This window comes from Vicugna pacos, chromosome 20 (assembly GCF_048564905.1).
Source record: "Vicugna pacos chromosome 20, VicPac4, whole genome shotgun sequence".
Classification (NCBI taxonomy): domain Eukaryota; kingdom Metazoa; phylum Chordata; class Mammalia; order Artiodactyla; family Camelidae; genus Vicugna; species Vicugna pacos.
In genome coordinates, this window is record NC_133006.1 from 40,541,542 (window position 1) to 40,564,160 (window position 22,619).

Sequence of the window (22,619 nt, forward strand, 5' to 3'; positions counted from 1 at the left end):
TCAATCAATCAATTTGATTGGGGTCATTCGATCAATCAATTGAATATCACATCAGTTATTTCTAGAAGTCAGAGTTACCATGTTTGAGCACGTTCTAAGTGATTTACTTCTGTTACCTCGTTCGAGCCTCACAGCAGACGCTTGGAACGTTTCAACAGTTGGTCTGTGTGCTCGGCGTTCCTCTTTGACTGTGGGGCTCCTTATGGGCAAGAGCCTATGTCTCGGTGCATAATGGGCTCATCATTAAACGGACACCTAACTGAGCCAATCAGAGATGAGCTGAGCTCAGAGAGAGATGGAACACACACGAACTGCTGACTTTGAAGGACGCTGAGGGAAAGGATTGAGGAAGCTGGACCCGAAATTCATCAGCACAATAAACAAAGCCTGCTGTAACGCCCTCACGCCACCATTAAATCGTTATTGCTACATGAATATTGTCTACAGTGCGGACAGGTTAATGTGCTGTCATTTGTTTCTGTAATGTCATATAATTTCAGGTCTTTCCAAGGACGCAGTGTTACAATTCATAATGATATTTTATCCCATGCTCTTGCTTCAGGGGTCATATACTAAGTCTGAAAAGTTTTGCACGACCCTCAGCCCAGTGGTCGCCCACCTTTGGCAAAGGGTAAAGAGACACTCACCCTGACATCCCTTTCTTCTTGTTGGACACCCAGTGGAAATTTGACACAAATCACAGGCGATGAAAGTCAGGAGTTAATGTTAGGGTTTCTATGGCAATGGTCTAAGCCCCAAAACACAAGCATTTCCTTGTTTAATTGTTACCAAGGGATATGCTTTTTATAAATCTGGTATGAATACAAATATAAAAGGAAATCAAAAATACATGTACTTTGACTTTAATTAACTTTTCTTCCTTGCCAGATTCCTTGAACCCATAGTAAATTCTGTTTCATTAGGCAGCAGACAATGGTTAAGATCAAAATTGTTTAATGCATAGATCAGAATATCTCTGGGTGGCCAGGAAGCTGATATTAGTGGGGGGAGAGTAACGTCCAGCCATGTGAGTGCCCCGCCAGGGGTGCCAAGAAAACTGAAGTCTAGGGCCCTGGTGTATCTCCGGGAGGTTTCAATTTAGCTTAACCTGTTTCAGTAATTCAGAGATAGCATCGCCACTTTTTGATTTCTTGGAGCGTTGCCTGTGATGGGAAGCTTAATCCCACTGGGGCGGTGTTTTCTCAGGAACTACCACTGCTGGAATGAAGCCTGGATGACGAGGCCCGATCTTCCCGTCGGATTCGGAGGCTGGCAAGTCGTGGACAGCACCCCTCAGGAAAACAGCGATGGTAAGACCACATCCTCCCTCGGGGAAGCTGTCGCACTGCTGGGGTGTTTTTTGCACTCATGACTGCGCTCGGTGTGTGGGCAACACTCCCTCCCAGTGGGAGCCGCCATCAGCAGTGTGCTTTCTGGGCACATAGACAGTATTAACTACCTGCCGGTCAGGTTTAATTTCATTTCAATGGCCGGCTTTACTCTGATTATTTTATAAGGTTTAGCGGGGGGTGCAAAGCATAAAACTTAACATATGTATTTCATCAACTCTTGCTTTGATAAGCAGTTTTAAAGACAAGAGAAGAAGTCGCTGTGTAAGCGCTTTTCCTAGGCTATAAAACAGACTCCAGCCCTCCCTGATACACGGTGATAAGTTATAAGGCAGTAGAAAAAATAAAGAACTCCAAAAATAATTGCAGATCATCCTTTAAATTGTTGTTTCTCCAGAACCTGATTTCTTTTTATGTTGTGTGACTTCTTTCCAAACTTGAGGATGTGGGTCCTTGTCTTCTAATTGGTCAATTATGCTAATTTAGTGGCAGCTGTGACCCCCCTACTTGACCTAGATTTTTATAAAATCACATCATAAGCCTCCATTTCCCTTGAAAATGATGACAAAAAACAGTGGTCTGGGATGTTGTTTTCACTTCCCCAGGTGTTGATATTAGACAGTGATGTATGTGTATGTGTATGTACACAAACACTCATCATACACGTTTAAAATCCTTGCGGTACTGGATTTTAAGAGAGAAAGTTCAGCGCTTTCTGGTGCTCTCGGTTATACATCATGATGAGATATCTGGGTGACTAACAGCAGCTAATTTCTTATCAACAAGAGCTAGCTGGCTAAAATTCAAAGGAGTGTATAAAAGCCAGTCTGGGCTGCTGACTTCCTGACAGCATGTGGGGCATTGGTCCGTGTGTGTGGCCAACGTCCAGATTCTCTAGTTAAACTTGACACATGTCCATGATGTCCAAAAACGAAAAACAAAAAATGGAAACAAACAACATGGGTGCTGAGGACACATCATCCAGCGTTCCAGACACCGGTTGCAACAGCGTACGTAAGCCAGGGGCTTGGCGCCGACACACCTGAGTGTGTTTGTAGCTGGAATTGCAGGTGCAGGATGAGTACTGCCCTATATTCTTTTCACGGCTTCAAAGTTTGGTTTGCAGAAGCATTTCCCACAAATCCCTCTTGACGGGATGCATAGCACACGGGTGAGTCACCCGCTCTGCCGTGGAAAGCACTTGGGGCGACATCACTGACGAACCTGAGGAAGACTTGTCTCCACAGAGCCACCTCGGGGCTGTGACCTCTGTCCAGACCAGTTCGGTATCTGGACAGAACTGTAGACGACAGACTCACATTCTCCCTCCTCTGTGTGCTGCAGGGATGTACCGGTGCGGCCCAGCCTCGGTTCAAGCCATTAAGCACGGTCACGTTTGCTTCCAGTACGACGCGCCCTTCGTCTTCGCAGAGGTAAGTGGGAAGCCGGCGGGGGCGGGGTGGGGTGGGGGCTCTGCTTTCCCCTCCAGCCTCCCAACACGTCAGAGAAAGGGGTGCTGGGCTGTTCCTTCTGAATTTCCCATGTGCATTGTGTACGCCTCGTGTTTGCAAAGGCATCATTCGAACCTCCAGGTGCTGAATGCTAAGTGCAGTTCTTAATATTTTTCTTTCCTTGATGTCTGGAGATTTTCCCACCTGAAAGCAGTGGCTTTATTAACCTTAGCTTTGTTCTCTGCACCCATGAAGTAGGTATCAACTGTTCTCAAGAAATTAAGTGACTAAATGAATCATGCAACTAAAAGTTGGTGGGGACGGTCCTCAAATTGAAATTCCAAAGTGCAGCGCTTCACTCTGAGACTAGCCCAGCAACTCACGAAAGCAAAACCCAAACACACCACAACTGTGGCCTTAGTCTGGGGACAGCAATCCGTTTCCTGCCGTTCCAGGCCGCCCTCCACCTGCGGGGACCAGAGCCGAGCTCCCAGACTGAGGAGGGGAGGCAAAGGGCCGGAACACAAGGCACTTAATGCACGGAGGGGGACCCTTTGGGGAAGGGCCTGAAATTCCAGAAGAACTGAGCCGGGGCTGGAAGCAGAGAAGGCAGATAAGGGGAGCTCCAAAGAGAGCCCCGAGAATCAAATTAAATGGAAGAGGTATCAGGCAAAGCCGAAGGCGGGGTGGGGGGGGGCGGCTGAGGGTGGGGGTGAGGAGCAGAGAAATACGAGAGGCTGAGAGCAGAGCTTCCCCAGAGTATAGTTTTACCAATAAACACAATGAAACACTGTCCCCCATTTGTTGAGTTCTTACTGTGGAATCACTTGACCTGCCCTTTGATGCTCTTAGTAACCCTTTAAAATCGGTATTATCATTCTTCCCATTTTACAGGGGAAAAAAGTGAGGCAAAGAGTGGTTAAATCACCTATCCACAGTCATCTAACCAGTAAACAGTAGCGCTAAGACTGCAAGTCAGGCAGGCGCCCGAGCCCCCACTGGTGACCGCCACCCGCTGCCGCTGTCCTGGACTGAGTCAATGCCTGTTGTTCGTGTGTGTCAGGCACTGTGGGAATTCGGACGCCTGTGTCCTTGAGAAGCTTGATTCTTGATGCGGGGTGGGGGCATATAAACACATCAACATTTAAATAACAATAACGCAAGTGATGCTGTGAAGCCAATGGTCAGAGGAGCAATGTGGGTGATAACTGACCTGCGCTTGTACATACAGACGTGATCGTTGAGAAACATGGGCTGGGAACTGAGGTAGGACAGCGGAGCTCACAGGGCCCCTCTCGGGGGAGAGGGTGACCTGGGAACAGGCAGGACACCTGAGTGGTAGGCACAGGATGAGCGGAGCCGTCGCGGGGGCGCGTGGAAGGAGGGCCAGTCTGCTCCCGGGAGGGACCAGAGCCTGGACTGAGTCTTGAGGAGTAATTAGCAGTTATTCAGGCAAAGGGTTGTAGGAAAGAAGCCATTTGAGGCAGAGGAGAAACCTTGAGCCTCGAATGGTGTGTGTACACAGCGAAAAATAACGCAGGCTCGTGAAAACTGATGTGTCGGGAGGCATCCAGTGATGGCGGAGCTAGGCATGGGACGTTCTGCCCTGAGGCGGGGACATCGCCTCCTGTAAATGAGAGGCTGGGCACAGGGAAGGGGCGGGGCCGGGCGCGCAGCCTCGAGGGGAAGGCCGCCCGGTGGGAGGCGCTGGCGCGGAGACTCCACCCCCGGAACAGACGGAGGGCAATAGGTGGAGACGGAGGAGGCAGAACTGGGAAATGTTTAGGAAATAAAATCAGCGTAAATGTCTAGGCAGCAAAAGCAGGAATGTGGAGCACACAAAGCGAACAACGTCCCTGCCACCTTCACAGCTTCTGGAAGCCTTGGGGGAGCAGGCGGACGAGTTGGGAATTTCACCTGCTCAGGTTCACGGTGGGACTTAAAGATTTATCCGCACCTCCCAGCTGCCAGCTGATGGTTTCCGGTGCTATTAGGGCTTCTTCTTACTGGGAAATCCCTCCAGAAGTGACCAAGCCCTGCTTTGCAGTCTCGTTATGCTTTGTTGCTGCAAAGGGGAGCGGACGCGCCTCCCCCCAGGAGTAGCTTGCCCCTTGCTGTTCATGGGGGCGCCTTTTGCTGCCATTAGATACAGATCGGGTGCCAGGAACTTCATGCAGACTTGCAGGTTGTAATCACTCCTCCCTCAGCCGCCGCCGCCGCCTGCCGGCTGCGCGGTTTGTCGCTCTGGCCCGGGCTGGGCTGCGGGGCTGAGCGCGAGGACCCCTTTCCCGGGGGTGCCCGGGGCAGGGCTCGGTGGGGGGCGTCGTGTGCAACTTCAACGAGCGGCTCCTCCGTGACTCGGGCCTGGGCCCGCGTCCCCTCGCCCTCCCGCCCCCTCGCCGCGTGAGCCTGCCTCTCACGGCGGCAGCTGCGCCGTCGGAATCCGGCTTTTCTTGCCTCCCAGCGCGCTGACTTTCTTGGTCATTCCTTACTCATTTCCGGCGTCATGTTTGCTGACTCTTGTGGGTCTTCTCAGGGCTCCCTTCGTGAAAGCAGGACCCGGAATACGAGGGGGCTGCACGGAGCGCATCCCGCCTCTGTCCCCTTTCCTCTCCTCCTCCGTCTGGAAGGGCGCCCTGCCCATTTCCAGATTTCCTCCAGGGACTGCGGCTTGTTTCAGTGCCCTCCTCCCTTCTCCTGTCCTCATCCTGGTGGTCACTTGCTCAGATCTGGAGGCCAGTCTCCCTGCCCCCCCCCCGACTCGGGGCGGCCTCGGGCTCCTGAGGACAGCGGGAAGGTCCCCCGCGTCTGGGGTCGCTTTCCCAATTCCCGCGTCCACAGAGCGCTCAGGAGTTGCTGCCTCTCCTCCGTCTCAGCCTCTTCTGACTGGGTCTGTTGTCCCCTTCACGCCACCCCATCCCAAACTCACGCACATGCACGCACGCACGCACGCACACGTATGCACGCACACACTCCTGCCTCCCCTCCCCGGCACCGACCTGATTTTGGCAGCAGTGACAGGCTCCTCGGGGCCACGGTCACCACCCTGTTGCTCTAGGCGCCACACCTTCCGTTGCTCGGGGCCCGCGGCCTCTGCACGCAAACTGCAGACTCCTCTGCAGATTCTTCTTCCTCAACTCAAGGTCGTCTGTTCTGCTACCACTTACTAGATGCAGCCCGTTTTTTGGCATCTCCTATTCTGATCTAAAATAATTCATCCATTCATTCAAATAACATGTAAAACTGTAGCATCATTTTGGCTTCTCTGCCTAACCTTCCCCAGGGATCTTGCCAGAAATATCTTCAAGAAAGATCACGAATCCTACCACGCTATGGCCTCCATCCTTGCCCTCTGAGCTCTGAACAGCCCCGAGCTCTGGGACGTTGCCTCCTAGCTCACCCCTCTCCTCCTCTCCTGCCCCTTTCCCGTTTATTCTCCACAAATCAGCAGAATTGCCCTTTAAAATGTAAATAAAAACATCTCACTCCTCTGCCCCAAACCTTCTAATGGATTCCCATCACCTTAATGATACAGTTCAGCAGAAATCTTTACAGGATTCGCTGTCATCTGGCCTCTGGCTGCCCCTCCGTCCCCATTCCTTGCTCATTTCCTCCAGCCACACTGACCTGCTTGCTCCTCTGGAAACACCCAAACATGCTCTTTTGTCAGCGTCTCTGCACATACTGCTCCTCTGGCTGTGAAAGCTCTCCCTCCACCCCGCATGGCACATTCTGCTCCCTCACCGCATCCGGGTCTCTGCTCAGCTCCCTCCTCAGAGGTGCACCCACCTCCCACCTAAAGCGCCACCACCTGCCCTGTTGTATGTCCTTCCACCCTGACTCGGGTCCACTATTACTTTCTCTCCTAGAAGACGAGCCCCATGAAGGTAGGATCTGCTGGACCCTCATCACAGAGAGCAGGGTCTGGCACATCCCAGCCACCAATACATACATGAGTGAACAAAGCAAACAAAAGCGGGTGCAGAGCACACTGCTGAGAACAGTACCTCAGAGATACAGATGCCAGATGGCACCTTCAAGCGCTGGCAGTGCTGGTGGGAGGGGAGGCTCACAGATGCCGTAGCAGAGAGCACACGCAGAGGGCGGCAGCCTAGCCAGCCCCTACCGGCTGAAGGGATGGCAGGCACCAGGGGCACATCCAGCAGGTGTGCCAGGAAGCCTCCTGAACCAGGCAGGCATCCCCTGCCTCCCTCGTGAGCCCTCAGAGGGGAACCACCTTCCCTGCACAGCCTGCAGTGCAGTCATCTTCACTTGGGAATCAAGGAACAAAACAAACTCTGTCCTGGGTCCTGAAACAGGAGTCTCCATCCCCAGTGGGGAGAAGCGTGGCTTCTGCCAGCTGTGGACACATGTTCACGTTCCATGGGCACAAGCAGAAGTTTGCAGAGAAGTTTGCCTTCTAGCCTGCAGCCCAAGCCCACCTCTGTGAGTCCCCAGGACTCTGAAACACCCTACATGCTCTTGCCATCAGTCTTTCCACATACTGTTCCTCTACTAGGAAAGCTCCCCGCGCCCCACTGTCCACCCCACTTTGGAAGTGCCTGTGTCTGGCCAAGAAGCAAGGGTGTGATGTGCTGAAAATAGTCATATTTCATGTCAGCATGCCCAGAGTCTTCGTGACCGTAGCCCCTTCAAATGGATGGGTGGGACTAGGTGGTCACTAAGACCCCTTTTCACTCAGAAGAAATTAAACATGGGACTTTCACAGGTGGTGCTGAGCTACCTGCTAGCCTTGCAAAGAAGATTTTATTAAACCCAGGCTCAGGGGCGTTCGGTAACTTGCCCAAAGCCACACAGCCTACGTCCATATTCCTTCCACTTACAACCGTTCTACCATAGACAGCCAAGTGGTCTTGGGTGGGGGCCCATCACAGGTGCTTTTAAGCCCCTTGGTGACTCTAATGTGCAGTCAGGATGGAGACCCAACCACACTAGTGGCTAAAACCAAAACGAAAAGTTGCAGCTGTTGCTTGGAAAGAATCCTTTCCCTCCACCCCCAGCCCCGAGGTACACATGCAAAAGCCAGTTCACGTGTGTGTCTCTCCTCCCCTCTCCCCACAAGGGACAGTGAAGCTGGGCTGGCCTGAGATTTCAGCCCCCATCCATTTCCTGAGCTGTGCTCCAGGGGGGAATGAGGATTTAGCCACTTGCTATTTAGCCTCCTCTCCCTGGAAAACTCTAAGCTGCTGTCAGGATTGTTTATTAAGAGGATATTTATCATCATTGTTGCTGTAATTTGCAAGTGGGGAGGGAGCTGTCAGTGCTGCAGGGGCTCCTCGGAGGGAGCGAGAGTGGAGATTCTCAGGAAGCTCAGTTAACGTTTCCTTACCTTTTTTTTTTCCCCCAAAATGAGAAATATTCCGTAGGTGTCTGCTGTGTCATTTCCTGTCCTGACTCTTGATTTCACGATTCAGCCTTTCACACTGGCTAGCACCGCCCAGCCCTGGATACTCTGATGAAGGGCAGGGCCACCATCATCACCCCTCAGAAATCCGAGCAACATAGAAACACCAGGCCCCAGGCCTGGAACCAGTTCCCCACCTCCTGTGGTGCCTCGGTCCTGCAGAGCGATGCAGGAGAGGCAGTGTGCTGGGAAACCCGAGGGAGGAAACGTGTATGGGCCACCCAGGGTGAGTCAGGGATGCCCTATGGGCCAGTCCAGGTGAATGTCAGGTAATGTGCTGTGAGCTAGCTGGCCAGGGTAAGGTCAGGGAGCGTGCTGTGGGCTAGCTGGCCAGAGTGAAGGTCAGGGCATGTACTGTGGGCCAGTCCAGGGTGAAGGTCAGGGAGTGTGCTGTGGGCCACCCAGGGTGAAGGTCAGGGAGCGTGCTGTGGGCCGGTCCAGGGTGAAGGTCAGGGAGCGTGCTGCAGGTCTGCCCATGTTTGTACTTCTTGTCCGTCAGCTCCCAGCCAGGAGACCACAGACACTCTGCGGACCCTCTGACTCAGAACCTCACCTGTAGAACAGGGGTAATACTGCCCACTCACGGGACTGTTGCTGTGGAGTTTAAATGAAATCATTTTTAAATGTCCCTGGGACATTATGGGTCTGTCAATGTCGACTACTTACTTCCCCTTAGTAGAGATCAGGTCTTACGTAAATTCAGAAAGAATTCTTTGTGAGGAAGTAGAGAAAAGTCGCTCTCTTAAATCGTTAGAAGTTAGGGATCTACCATCACGTCTGCCCGTCACCTAGTGATGGCCGTCACAGTTTTGCTCAGTTTTGAAGTTTTACAAGTCATGCTCACCTAGATGCTACCTCACTCAGTCCCAAAGGGTTCCCAGGAAATGGGCAGAACGAGCGTCATTTTCATTTTATAGAAGCAGGGACTGAAGTTCAGACAGGGTAAGGTAACTTCCTAAAAGCACACTTCCGCGATCAGAGCCCACGTTTCTTGCCGCTAATCCAGTGCGTCTCTCAAGTCCCTGAAGCTGCTGGTCCCTCTGCCTGTCACAGCCTCTTTTTCTCCATTTTTTTGGCTTTAACTATTTCAAGCTTTAATGGGGTATGTATAATTGATATTAAAACGCATACATTAATGTACACACCTTGATGAGTTTGCACTCATGTATGTACCTGTGACACCCTCACCCCAGTGAAGGTAGTTCATATCCCATCACTTCCCCAAAATGTCCTGCGTTCTTTTGTTTTTCACTTTGTTCATTTTTTTTCTGGCAGCAACACTTGACATGAGACCCTTTAGTTCACTAGCTCCTCTGAACCCTCCAGGTTTCAACTCGTTGTCCCCTCCCGCGCCCCTCCACCACCTCCACCACGTGCCCTCACGGCATCTTGGACGGTCCCCTGCAACAGACTCATTGTCCCCTACTGCAGGGTTCTCAGGCCTGGGTGTCCAACAGAATTACCTGAGACCTTTTCAAAATAAGAAGAGATTTTTAGTCCCAAGACTTCCTTGATCATGCATAGTTTTAAAAGTCCCCCCATGAGTCTGATGCACAGAATCTCCCTTGCTAGAGTGTCACCCTGTACGGGCAGCATCCAAGTCTCTCTGGACATCATTAGGACTCCAGCACCTTAAACAATATCTGGCAAGACTATTAAATTATTATTAATGATAACCTTTCCTGAGTGTTTGCTCTACACCAAGCACTATGATAAGTAATTGACGTATATTTATTTTGGCTCCTATGCCCACCATCCTAAGGAAACAGCTATCATTATTTAAAAGAGGAGGAAATGGAGGCTTGGAGAGGGGCTTGGAAAACGTTTAGTAAATGCCTCAGTGACTATTTTCAGCTGGAGCACCTGGTACAGCAGCGCACTCTGGGTTTCCTACCTGTTTCCAGGCTAGTACAAAAATCTTTCCCAGAAATCACCCAGCACTTCCTCTTCTTCATGGAAGTAGGTCACACCGTCACCGTCGGCTTAAAAGAAGCCTGGAAAAGAGAGTAACAGCCAGGGTGCTTTCAGCTCCGCCTTAGGAGGTAGAATTTACCAGCAAGTCAAAGGTGAGAAAGAAAGGGCTGGTGCTCAGCCAGCTAACAGTCCCAGCCCCAGCCGTCCTTAATTTAAAACACCTGACTGTTAATCTAAGCTGGCGTCTCCTCCAGAGTGGTTTTAAAACATTTTCTCACGGTGAATGACATTTTGGGAGAGGAACGCGTCCGCTCGAGGGACCCGAGGTGACTACACTGTCGAGAGTTAGAGGTTTGGGTGACAAGGACATCTGATGGTGCTCAGTTTTCTCCTCTCCCGTTTCTAGGTCAACGGTGATCTCGTTTACATCACAGCCAAGAAAGACGGCAGTCACGTGGTGGAGACCGTTGATACCACCCACATTGGGAAATTAATCGTGACCAAACAGATTGGAGGCGATGGCATAAAGGACATTACTGATACCTACAAATTCCAGGAAGGTGAGTTTCTGCTGCCGAGTGAAGATTTCTCTGCCCAAGTCCTATTGGTGCTTTGGGAGCAACAGTCACTGTCGCCATGAAATGTGTTCCAGACAGGACAGGGGCACGTGCAGCACTGGGGAGTTAGGACAGACTAAGCTTCCGTGAGTGACTCACATCACACCCGCAATTTTTCATTTCATTTTCATTTCACCTGTTAGTTGGCTTTGAGCAGAATTCCCCTTCACGTGGCTTGTGAAGATGGCTGGTTTAAAGTCACATCTATTTTAACAATGTGGAAAGTGTTCTTGTTCATAAAAATACGAAAGGACCTTAATTTTAGATAATCTCATTAGAAAACATTACATAACAAGTGTAATTTAGTTCAATAACAGAAACATGGATAACCGCCCACACCTGCTTAGCTCCTCACAGACTGCCTCCGCGTGCGCCCCTGAAGTAGCTTGGCGCGCCCTTGGGGCTGGTAGCGCGGTAGCGACGGGACACTGCAGTCTCACTGGTTCGGGCGCGTTAGTCTGCAGTCCTGTTTCAATCATAAAACGATGTTAAGGTGGTCTTGTCAACATCTAGTGCGTGGAATGTTTCGAACGGAGCTGCCGAGTTCAAGCCCGTCTCACGCCGTGCTGAGTGCCTGCTCTCAGCCTGGAACTGAGTTTGGTGCTGGGGACCGCCGCAGGGAGCAGGATTCAGTCTGCGTCCCTGGCCGAGTGATGGGCTCAGGATGCTGAGGGGGCTTTGACAACAAAGAAGAGGGACACAGTCCAACCAGGGGATTCAGAAAAAGCAAAGCCCAGTAAGAGAAGACACAGGCCACAGTTAAAGGAAGATGGGAGGCGGGAACACGACCAAAAGCAGCTGGTGTGTTTAGGGCCCTGCAAGCATTACAGAAGCTGTCAGCTCACAGCGCCTGGCGGCTGGAGTCAAAGCTCCCTGGGGTCAGTAGTGGACAGGAGGTGGAGGACCTTGGATGTCTCGATGGGGATGTAGAATGTATTTTATAAATGTTTCACCAACAGAGCTTCTGAGGAATGGCATTTGTTTTAGTGAATGGATAAAAATGGAGAGTAATTAGCATATGCGTAAATATTCATCAGTATTCCTGAAATGCTGAGTGCAGAATTTGTTTTAAATATTCTAGATCTTCTCCCTGCTCTTATTTATAAAAGCAATTTGCACTACAAAGAGAAAGTTTGCTGAAATGAGAACTCTAGCGCATGGCATGAGAGATTCAGGATTTCTGTCATCTGAACTAGTGAATTTTTGCTGTGTTTCTGAAATGGGTATTTCTTCTCTCCTGTTGGTTATCACCCACTGCGCAAGGTAGATACCAAAGACTTTTTTTTTTTCCTTTTTGGATTTTTCCTAAAAAGAGAGTTTTTAAAACCATAAGCACAATAAAACAAAACAAAGAGGCAGTGCCCTCTGGCTAGAGTTAGAGGCGAAAGGTTTGCAGAGGAAGAAGGGAAGTCCGCAGCAGGAGGGAAGGGAACTGGCTGCAACAGCCGTCCTCAATCACTTGCCGTTAACCGCCCGCCACATTCCAGACGCCGTGTAGGGACGGAGACGCACACAGCCCTGCCTGCCCATCTAGCCGGGGAGACGGGCAGGAAGCAAGCCCTCCCCAGGCTGTGTGACGGCTGCCCAGAGCAGGGGTGGGTGGGCAGAAGCTCAGGGCCCCTGGGTGGGCTCCCTGCATCTAAAGGGTAAACGGAAACATGGCGATGACACTTTCCCGTGGAAAGTCTCCAGGAAAAGGCAGCAGGACAGGGACTGTGGATAAACTCTCCGTGTGTGGACGAAGTCCTGAGCAGACAGTGTGTAGAACAAGAGCGGGCCTCCAGGAAGCCGTCCGAGTGACCCGTTATCTCATCCAAACCACGCAGCAGGACGCCCTCCACCGTCAGCCTCGGAGGTGGACGTGGAAGCCAAATCAGGCTCAGATGTCAAGAGAGGCAGGACCCAAAACCCCGTGAAAGAGGAGTCAGGAGCTGGGCCAAGCGAGAACCCTGGATCAAAACAAATAATACGTCCCAGCTCTGAGTGAGGAAGACATCTGAGGTCCAAGCCTCCGGAGTCTGGCAAGAAGGCAGGGCTCAGAGAGGCAGGCAGTGTGGGGGTCAGGTCCAAGGAAGAGCCCCGAAATCCGCATGGTTTTAGGAGACACCCCATCCTGCACCTGGGCTGGAATTTGCCAGGTGTGCGTTAGCCTCTTAATCAAGGATGACGTTTTCTGATGTGGGGAATGACGAGTGAGTGCCATTTGAGAAGGATGCTGGGCTTGCCTCTGAATATGCTGGGAAGGAGTGGATGGGTACTGATGCCCTCCACGGGCACCTAGGAAAGTCTGCCAGCATCCTCTGCCACCCTGACTCTCCTTACTGAATCCCGTGTATAATTTCTCCATCCACATGTGCTGAGTGTGGCCGCTAACAAGTTGGGAGGAGTGAAAACATAAGGAAAAAAATTATGACCAGATTTAGGAATTTACTATTTTAATTAATGAGACAGTGGAAAGGTCGTTTTTCACTGTGAGGAACTAAAGCTTAATGGGAATTTTATACCTGGCTTTAAAGCATAAGATGATGAAAACTATAAAATTTTGAAAACCCGAGTTCTTAAAACTTCTCCTGCGACAACAGGGCTTCTTTTATGGTGGCGTCTGGGTCCTGTTCCCTCTCTGCTCTGTCAGTTATTCCCTCTGTCGCTTGTAGTTTCACCTCTCCTTCCCACGTTGCCTGTGTTAAAAAAATTTTTTTTGTTAAACTCTTTTCCAGAAATGTAGTTCCCACCCCTGCCCCCAGGTGGTGCTCTCCCCCGCGTTCCCCGCTCCTCACGCAAAGGGCTGAGCCAGCGTCTGTGATGGACGCGTGCGTGGTGGTCCCTCTTCGCTTGTCCCCTTAGACCCGTGCGAGGAGGGCTGTGCCTTTCGTCTGAGCCTGGCGCAGTGCCTGGACAGCACAGGGGCTCCTCTGGCGTGAGACGATCAAAGGAACGGAAGTGCAGGTGCACTTTCACAGGCGAGCTTCGCTGGGCATCGTCTGTCCCAACCTGGACTATTCAGTGTCTGTTATAAAGACAAAAGCTTCGCCTCTGGGTGACAGCCAAGTGCTTCCCCAGACCTCCATCCTCCAGGGCCCCCTCTGTGCCCGGCTGGGCCCTCGGTCCTGGGCACACGGAGCTTATGTTCTCATGAGGGAAGTGATGTCACAGCCACAAGTACTGGGAAAAGGGAAGAAGACCAGGTAACGTGTTAGTGAGAGACGAGGGGACCGGGGCTGGGGACACCTTACACTGGCAATGGGAGTGGGGGTGGGGCACTGAGAAGGTGATGCTTGAGCTAAGACACAAACAAGAAGAGGCTTCATCCGACCTGAAAGGCAACTGCATCACCCTCACTTCACCCAGTGACTGGAGAGGGGGCTTTGACCTTGCTCCTGGAGGCCCCAGAGGAGCCTCGGAAAATGTGACCTGGCTTTAGGGCACTCCCTCTGAGCGCTAAATTCACGCCCCGGGATTGGGTGAGACAGCAGAGCACCGGGCACGACCGCAGGGAGCGGGGAGTCCGCCCGGCCCGGGAAGCCCTGCCGTTCCCGCTCGCAGGGACCGACTGGTCCCAGAGGGCAGCTGGAGGTTCCCGCATCTACGACACGCAGCAAAGTGGCTCCAGCGCCGGGAGCTCCCACGGCCCCTCCACCGTGTCCACCAGCTCAGCCCTCATCCCCTGCCCGGGGACGCAGCTCTCCCACCACGGTCTCGCTGCTGGTGCTCACCTCCTGAGATGTCGCCTAATTGCATCTCTGAAGCGCGTCCAGAGCGATAACCATTAATGCTCGCTTTCTCGGCGAGCTATTTGCCAGATGCTTCCTGCTAAACTACCTCACTGCCCTTTCCTCGTCACAGCCCCTCCCTCCCCTTAGTAATAGCTCCCGCTTATCGATTGTAAACACGTGCTGCAGCCAACGCTTGTCCTGGACCATTTGTTTCTGGCACATTCTTGCAGCCTGGACAATGACAGAAATTATTAATACACACACACAGAAATACATAATCACGTTGCTTGCAACACCTGCTGGCGTTTTCTCTGTCTCTGCAAAGTCCCTGTAGCTGCCAATTCTTCTGCACGTTCAACCTCTAAACCACCTACCAACCCTCCTGTGTAGTTGCCCTTACTTTGCAAACAAGGGAACTGATGGTAATCGTAGTGCCTGCCTTGGAGAGACGTCCCGAGGACTCGACGCACCTGTGCACAGTGCGCACCTCCCACGACACCTGTCAGAGTCAGCTCTCAGGGAGGCTTGTCGTCATTATTAACTCACCTCGTCTCACTGCATTTTGTTATTATTTAAGTAAAGTGGGAGATAACATCATAAAAATTCATGTAACTATGAAAGCCAGCATGTTTATTTCTCAGGGATTCTGTCTTCACTAGCCACTCACCGGACTAGTTTTCACAAGCCAAAGAACTTACCTCTCCGTCTTCCACGATGCACAGAAATGTATCAGGTGGATTCTGGGTGTAGGTCCTATTGAGGAATCCAAACTGGAGTCACCAGCAGCAAGCTCTGAGCCCCGACTTGTACCTGTATTTCTCAATTCCTCACCTGCACAAAGCTACTTTTTTTTTAATTGAAGTACAGTCAGTTACAAGGTGTCAATTTCTGGTGTGCAGCACAATGTCCCAGTCATGCATATACATACATACATTTGTTTTCATATTTTCATTAAAGGTTATTACAAGATATTAAATATAGTTCCCTGTGCTATACAGAAGAAATTTGTTTTTATGTATTTTTATATGTACAGTAGTTAACATTTGCAAATCTCAAACTCCCAAATTTATTCCTTCCCACCCCCTTTCCCCCAAGTAACCATAAGATTGTTTACTATGTCTGCGAGTCTCTTTCTGTTTTGTAGATGAGTTCATTTGTGTTTTCTCTTTTCTTTTTTTTTTTAGATTCCACATATGATAATATGGTATTTTTCTTTCTCTTTCTGGCGTACTTCACTTAGAATGATGATCTCCAGGTCCATCCATGGTGTGCAAATGGGATTATTTTATTCTTTTTTATGACTGTGTAGTATTCCGTTGCATATATTCACCACAGCTTCTTTATCCAGTCATCTGTTAACGGACATTTAGTTGCTTCCATGCCTTGGCTCTTGTAGTAGTGCTGCTGTGAACGCTGGGGTGCATGTATCACAAAACTCCTTTCTGATTCTCCCAGACCTCGCTTTCCTCTCCTCATCTCCACCACCACCACCACCACCACCTTGGGAAACCCTACAGAAGACATTTTTCTAAAAATAGCACACGTATCTCAAACTACGTCATCAGAGGCCAAAAGGTGTCCTTCAAAAAGAAATGTGTTCTGTGTCAGAGGAGTTTGGGAAGCCTGGTTTTAAAGTTACAAGCCTCCCCACGGCCGGGCTACCTGCTTCCTCATGTCTCTTTCCACATGCGCCTGTCCTACCTGCTGCCACCCTGTCCCCCATGCCTTCCTCTGTGGCCGTTCAGCCCCGGCAGGGAGTACAGACCACCCTTCCCAAGCAGCACCCCTCTGCGTACTCTCACATCCAGCACACTGTTAGCAAGCCTTCCGTGCACAAGGCTCTGAGGCCAAGTTCCCATAGGGAGCCCTGGGTCCTCTGCTGCCACCTGGATGCTCACAGCCTTCGCTCGCGTGGATGCCACTCCTTTGTCCTTATCTCTGCACCTTTCCTAGGTCAAGAAGAAGAGAGGCTGGCCCTGGAAACTGCCCTGATGTATGGGGCAAAAAAGCCCCTCAGCACAGAGGGCGTCGTCAAGTCAAAGTCTGATGTTCACATGAACTTTGAAGTGGAGAATGCTGTGCTGGGAAGAGACTTCAAGGTCATCGTCACCTTCCGGAACAACAGCCATGCCCGCTACACCATCACAGCCTACCTCTCCGGCAGCATCACCTTCTACACTGGGGTCGCCAAGGAGGAATTTAAGAACGAGACGTTCAACGTGACAGTGGAGCCCTCGTCTTGTAAGTTACCGAGTGGGGGACCAGTCTCTCCAGGACGTGTTACCCGCTTCCCTGTCTGGCTTGGTGTGGACGCCCCCTAATAACTTCCTGTCAAAGCTTAAATTCTGGCCCTGAGCTCAGGAGAACCCACTCCTCAGGAGGCCTCAGCCTGTGTCTTCACGGCTCATGCACAGAAGTGAACACTGGTTTTCAAAGCCTAGAGCCCCAGGAGTTGTGAACATTAAATGTCACTTAACTTCCTGCTACTTACAGGGTGGGCCGGGGACCCGAAGCCTCAGTACCCACTGGGAGCGGGTCGGAGACGCAGGCTCTCGGCACCCACCCCAGACCAGTGGAATCAGGATCTGTGTTTCTTCAAGTTTTGTTGACATGGAGTTGACTTACAATGTTGTGTTAGTTTCAGGTGTGCAACAAAGTGGCTCCATTACTTTCACGCACGTCTGTTCTTTTTCACGATAGGTTATTGCAAGGTATTGCATACAGTTCCCTGGGCTCTACAGTAGGCCCCTGTTGCTCATCTGTTTGATATGTAGTAGTGTGTACTTGTTGATCCCAGATTCCAGACTTACCCCTCCCCCGTCCTTTCCCCTTTGGTAGCCAGAGTTTGTTTTCTATGTCCGTGAGTTTGCATTTGAACAAGATTCCAAGGGGACTCGTGTGCACAGAAAAGTTGGTGAAGCTCATGTCTCAGAAAGCAGGCCCACTGGGGGTACCTCCCTCCCAAGGTAGAAATGGCTTTTGGGGGGCTGCCCAGCAAGAATGGCATGTTTTGCTGTACCATTCAGGGGCAGGGAGGTCTGAGCTCTGCAGGGTGACCTGTCCGGTGCGCAGGGTCAAGAGGGAGCCCACCCCTGGGAGAGGAGACTGGGGACTCGGAAGGGCTCTGCCGGGCAGCCGTCTCCGTAGGGGGGGCTCTGTCTCACCAGGATCCCTTCCTACCTGCCCTCCCAAAGCATCTTCTTCACTATAAAAACAGAGTATTTCAAGCAGGCCTGGGGTTGATGCTGTAGTGTGCACTGGGGATTGCAGTTTCGGCCAGTCGCATTTCCCGGGGTACTAGTATTTCGTGCACACAACAGTTGGTCACTCAGCCAGCAAAATGAGCCCATCAGAAGAGCCTGACCTCCGGGCCGAGCACGGCGAGTTAGATGGGGCAGGTTGGAAAGGGCCAACACTTCAGGGCGCCGGATCCGTCCACCTGACCTGTGGAAAGAAATTTTAAAATTTATATGAATAATAATCTTCCTAAAGCAGAGGCCGGCAAGACTGTAGCGCCCCCTGGGGTGACCGGGCCAGACAGCTCAGGCGCTTTCAGGCTTCCTGGATTCGGCGTCTGTCCCAAACCACAGGGACGCTTCGCAAAGGTGTTCGCAGAGAAACAGGAAACAATCCCTAAAACTCCTAATTGCAAGAAACTTACTCAGACTCGAAGGAAGCAAATCCCCTGGCTTCAGCAATGGAGCCGACAATTAAGACATCACTGTGGTTTTTTTGTTTTTTTTGTTTTTTTGTTTTTTGAAACAGAAACCTGCCAGGAAGGAAGGCGGAAGCTCTCCTGCTAGGGGGCAATGCCTGCAAGTGCAAAGGCCCTGAGGCCAGCAGGCTCAAGGGGCATTCAGGGGGCAACAAGGCGGCCAGAGCTAGGAGCAAAGGCGCCAAGGGGAGGCGGTGGGCGCAGACCAGGGAAGGGCCCGTGGGCCCTGGGAAGGACTTGGCTTTGACTCTGAGTGCGCGGCGGCGCCGTCAGGGCTCGGAGCAGACGTGCGCCACAGTCCAACCTGGGTTCCGAGAGATCGCTCTGGCTGCTGTGCCCAGACCAGACCGCAGGGGGAGCGGAGCTGAAGCTCAGAGACTAGTTAGGACAGCGGTGGTGGCGTTGGGGGAACCAGTGAGAGCCAGCCGGGCCTGGTACGCCCTGTATGCGGGGCCCGCCAACGGCAGACAGAGGGGTGCGTGGTGGGAGGGGAGGAGGCCGTGGAGGAGACTAAGGGAGGTAATGCCCGTGAGCGGCTTCCCACCTGTAAGTTCTCAGTAAACGTTAACTCCCAACATGTTTGCGCTTTGGGAAACTGAGACTAGCAATCTGTTGATGTGTTCAAGGCCACGCACAGCAATCAGAGGCAAAGCAGGAGGTACTAGAAGCCAGGCCCATTCAGGCAGGGACAGTGGGCCAATGCCTTGTCCCCTTGGGCCCTAAGTGGGCCAGTTCCCTTCCTCGGGGGGTCCAGCTGCCCCTGACTCCCCTGGACGGGAAGCCCTACACCATCCTTTTCTGACAAGAGCCCCATCTCTCACGCTCCTTCCCCTTCTGTCTCTAATCTGATTTTGAAAATGAGCTTATGTGAGTTAGCAGGCTAGAGCGGCGTGGTATATTAGCCAATGCAGTCATCGATGTAGGAACAGCTGACCAAACCGAAGCCTGCCTCAGAATTAGCACGGCGCCCACCTGCTCAGCCCACCCCCAACGCTTGTCCTGAATAATTTGAAAGGGATTGAAGACTGTTTCTTGCTTTAACCTGCAGGTGGGTGGCATTAACTGTGTGCAATAAATTGCATATCACAACCTAAAATAAATTGCAATATATTGCCAAAAGCCACAGGATTCTAGACCTGGACCCAGTAGGTCTGAGCACATCCCTGGGAGGGTTTATTGCAAAGGTTTTCCAAGTAGAACAAGAGGCGTATTTTCCAGATTGATGATTAAAGTGGGAGCGTGGGCTGGAATCAGCCCGGAGGATTTGAATAACTTAAGCCTTCCTGTACCTTCAAAGGTGCTACCATTTCCACTTGGCTCTGTTTAGCTCTCCTTGCATTTGGGGAAAGAGATGAGGCAGCTCCTGTCTGTGTCTCCCCTGGCTTTCCCCAGACGCCGTAAATGGCACTGGCAGGATCCCAGCCCCCCCACTCTCAGAATGAAAATCCATTCTTCTTTCTCTTGCCACGTTTAATGAACTTTATCTAGAACAATTTCTTGTGCAGCGGCAAAGCACAGCACTTACATAATGTACTATTTCAGGAGCACTGTTCTCCTGGGCTCAGAAACACAGCCCAGTTTCTTTAGTGCCAAGACTGAGAGGATGCTCTGCCTCAGAGAATAAAGAGTCCTGAGGCCGACAGGATCAAGGTAGCGAACGCCTCTGGAAAGGCTGGTAGAAAGACGTCACGCACATCTCACCAGCCTGCAGAGCCCAGTGGTCAAACACAGTCCTCTAGAAATAGCCAGAGGGTGTCCATTTTTTCATCATTACTGGTGGCAGCTAGAGGCCAAAGGTATGTTCTTCCAGGCCTGACATTTTGCCGCCCCCTCTGGCGAAGTGAAAACCAGGCCCCGTGTGCTCCTCTGGCGTTGCATCCAGTCAAGGGATAGAGTCTTGCTCTTCTAGACAAGCCACTGCTAGGGAGGCCTTGGGGGAAGCGGGTCCAGGCTCAGACCCAAAGAAGGTGATATGAGTGGGTCATTCAGAAAGGCAGAATTCGAGAGTCAAGGTCAAGGCAAGTTCATGAATTCAAAAGGCTGGCTCTCAGTGGAATGGGGCTGCCCCAGGAAGCCCCCCGAGTTGTTTACTGCTTGTCCAGGGTGGACCGATACATTCTAATAACTCTGTGTGGCCGGCGGCCATCTCTCAGCCCTGGCACCGCGGACGTTTCAGGCTGGATGATTGTCGTGGGGGCCCGTCCTGTGCGTTGTACGCTGTTTAACAGCATCCCTGGCGTCTACCTACTAGATGCCAGTACACCTGCAGCTGTGACAGCCAAAACTATCTCCAGGCACCCCTGGGTGGGGGTGGTGGCATGGAAGGCCAAACTGCACCCAGCTGGCAACCACTGATCTAGGGTGACCACCCTTTCCATTTTGCCAGAATGGAGTGCATTCCGTTTCAAACCTGAGACCATCCTAAGTCCACCCAGTTCTGCCTTAACACACCCCACCTCCCCCTAGAACCGCTCAAGCTTGAATATGCATCACCTGAGCGTCCTAGCCCAACGCAGACCCTGATTCCCTAGGTGGGGCTGGGGGGCCGAGAAGCCGCATCTCTAACCAGCCGGCAGGTGTCGGTGGTGCTGGGCTGCCGACCACCCTGGAGCAGCACCAGGCCGTGCCTTCTGCTTGGACCAAGGCTCTCACAGGGCTGATTCTGGGGAGGGGGTCCCCCTGGTTGTTGACCGGTGCTTCTCAGCCCCGCTGCACGTAAGAGTCAGCTGTGGAATTTTTGAATCAAGGCCTGGGCCCTAACCTCCAAGGTTCTGAGTTAATAGGTCTGGGGTGAGATCCAGCTGGGAAAGTTCTTAAATGCCCTCAAGTGATTGTGAGGTGGAGCCAAGACGGAGAAAGCTTCAGTCCGAGGACCAGAGGCGGTCACAGCACCGGCTCATCCGCACAGAGACCTTGAAGCAGGTGAGGGCGACATGACGCACTGTGGCCTGGGAGCCCCCAAGGCAGGGGGCCGCCCTGCGCCCTGGTGCTCACCCCACCCGGCCTTCCGTCTCCAGTACAGGATGGTGGCCAGTGACAGAGAGCTCAAACTAACTCCCCTCTGCACTTTAGACTATCGACCATGGGGATCATTTCCTCCAATAACCTCCATAGGAGGAGGAATTTTTGGCCAAAGGCAGACATTGGGCAGAGCCGTGGTGGAGACGTGCAGTTCCGTGCGTGGGGGCGGAGGGGTGAGTCTCCCTGCCAAGCCTGCCGCTGGCACGTGGCTCTGAGCGGGTAGCACCAGGTGCTGCCCTGCGACCCAAGCTCCGTCTGCAGGGGAGCTTCCCCCTGCTGCCTGCACTCCTGCGCTGTGGGAGACGAAAGCGAGAGAGCGGGCGCTGCAAGCAGCCCTCCCTGCAGTGGTCAGAGCCACAGCACAGGGGCCCCGTCCTCAGCCCCGCTGGTGGACGGAGGGGAGCCACGACCACCCCCTCCTTCCGAATGCCATCCTCACTGGCCTGTCCCCAACACCTAAGAGCCAACATCAGTGACTTGGGGGAACAAGCGTTTGGCACAGAGGCTCTTTAAGTAGCAAATAGGATAGAGGGTGGGGAAGAGCTGAGTGCCTACGGTGAAAACCAGCTGCAACCACTTCTTTCTCTTAAATAGAAACAGCCATGTCAGATTGGTACGGTAAGAGCTGGAAAGAAAGTGTGGAGCGAAGGAGACAAGGAAAAGGTTAAGGAGGTCGATAGCTTTGCTCAAGCATGGCCGTGGCCTGCAGGACGTGTTTTCTCATCGCAGGAGGGGACACAGCACGGTGGCGAGGACATCACCGCCCCCCAGCTGCCGTCTTGGGACTGTTTCCGCCCAAATCCAAGAGCAGCTAAAAGCCCCAGGTCCTTGATTTTAAACCTCTTTGTCAGGTTGCATTTTACAGCAGCAGAAGCACTGTTTGGAAAATTTGACACGTTTGCCTCTAGAAAGACTTTCCTGAACGTTCAGTTTCCAGCACATCCGCTCTTGACCCAAGAAGCGGGAGTGCGTCCTGTCCCTGACTGACCCCGCTCCGTCCGCCTCACCTGCGCGTCCCCGGTGGAGGCTGTGCTCAGGCGGGAGAGCCGGGGCCCTCGGGGAAGAGGGACGCAGGTCCCACCCCCGGTCTTGACGCCGCCTGTTTGTTCTCCCCCTGCCAGTCACTAGGGAGGAGGTGCAGATCAGAGCGGGCGAGTACATGGGCCAGCTGCTGGAGCAGGCGTTCCTGCACTTCTTCGTCACGGCTCGGGTCAACGAGACCAAGGATGTTCTGGCCAAGCAGAAATCCATCGTGCTGACGATCCCCAAGGTCATCATCAAGGTCAGTTTTAGCATGTCGGATGAAGGGCAAAGGCTGGGTTGTTGATGGACAGCCAGGTGTACTGTTTGTGAGTGTGTGTGTGTGTGTGTGTGTGTGTGTGAATGTGGGTCCTGCTCAAAGGAAAAAAAAAAA

General features: G+C 52.2%; 1 protein-coding gene across 2 annotated transcripts in view; it reads left to right on the forward strand.

The window, feature by feature from the left end:
* The window catches only part of F13A1 (coagulation factor XIII A chain), a 123,787-nt gene that overhangs the window by 85,836 nt on the left and 15,332 nt on the right, over nt 1-22,619 (forward strand). For both annotated transcript variants that reach the window (XM_072945731.1, XM_072945732.1), the window contains exons 10-14: nt 1,207-1,310; nt 2,694-2,782; nt 10,546-10,699; nt 16,423-16,710; nt 22,327-22,487. In XM_072945731.1, the coding sequence (XP_072801832.1) occupies nt 1,207-1,310; nt 2,694-2,782; nt 10,546-10,699; nt 16,423-16,710; nt 22,327-22,487 (796 nt within the window). The remainder of the gene's footprint in view (nt 1-1,206; nt 1,311-2,693; nt 2,783-10,545; nt 10,700-16,422; nt 16,711-22,326; nt 22,488-22,619) is intronic.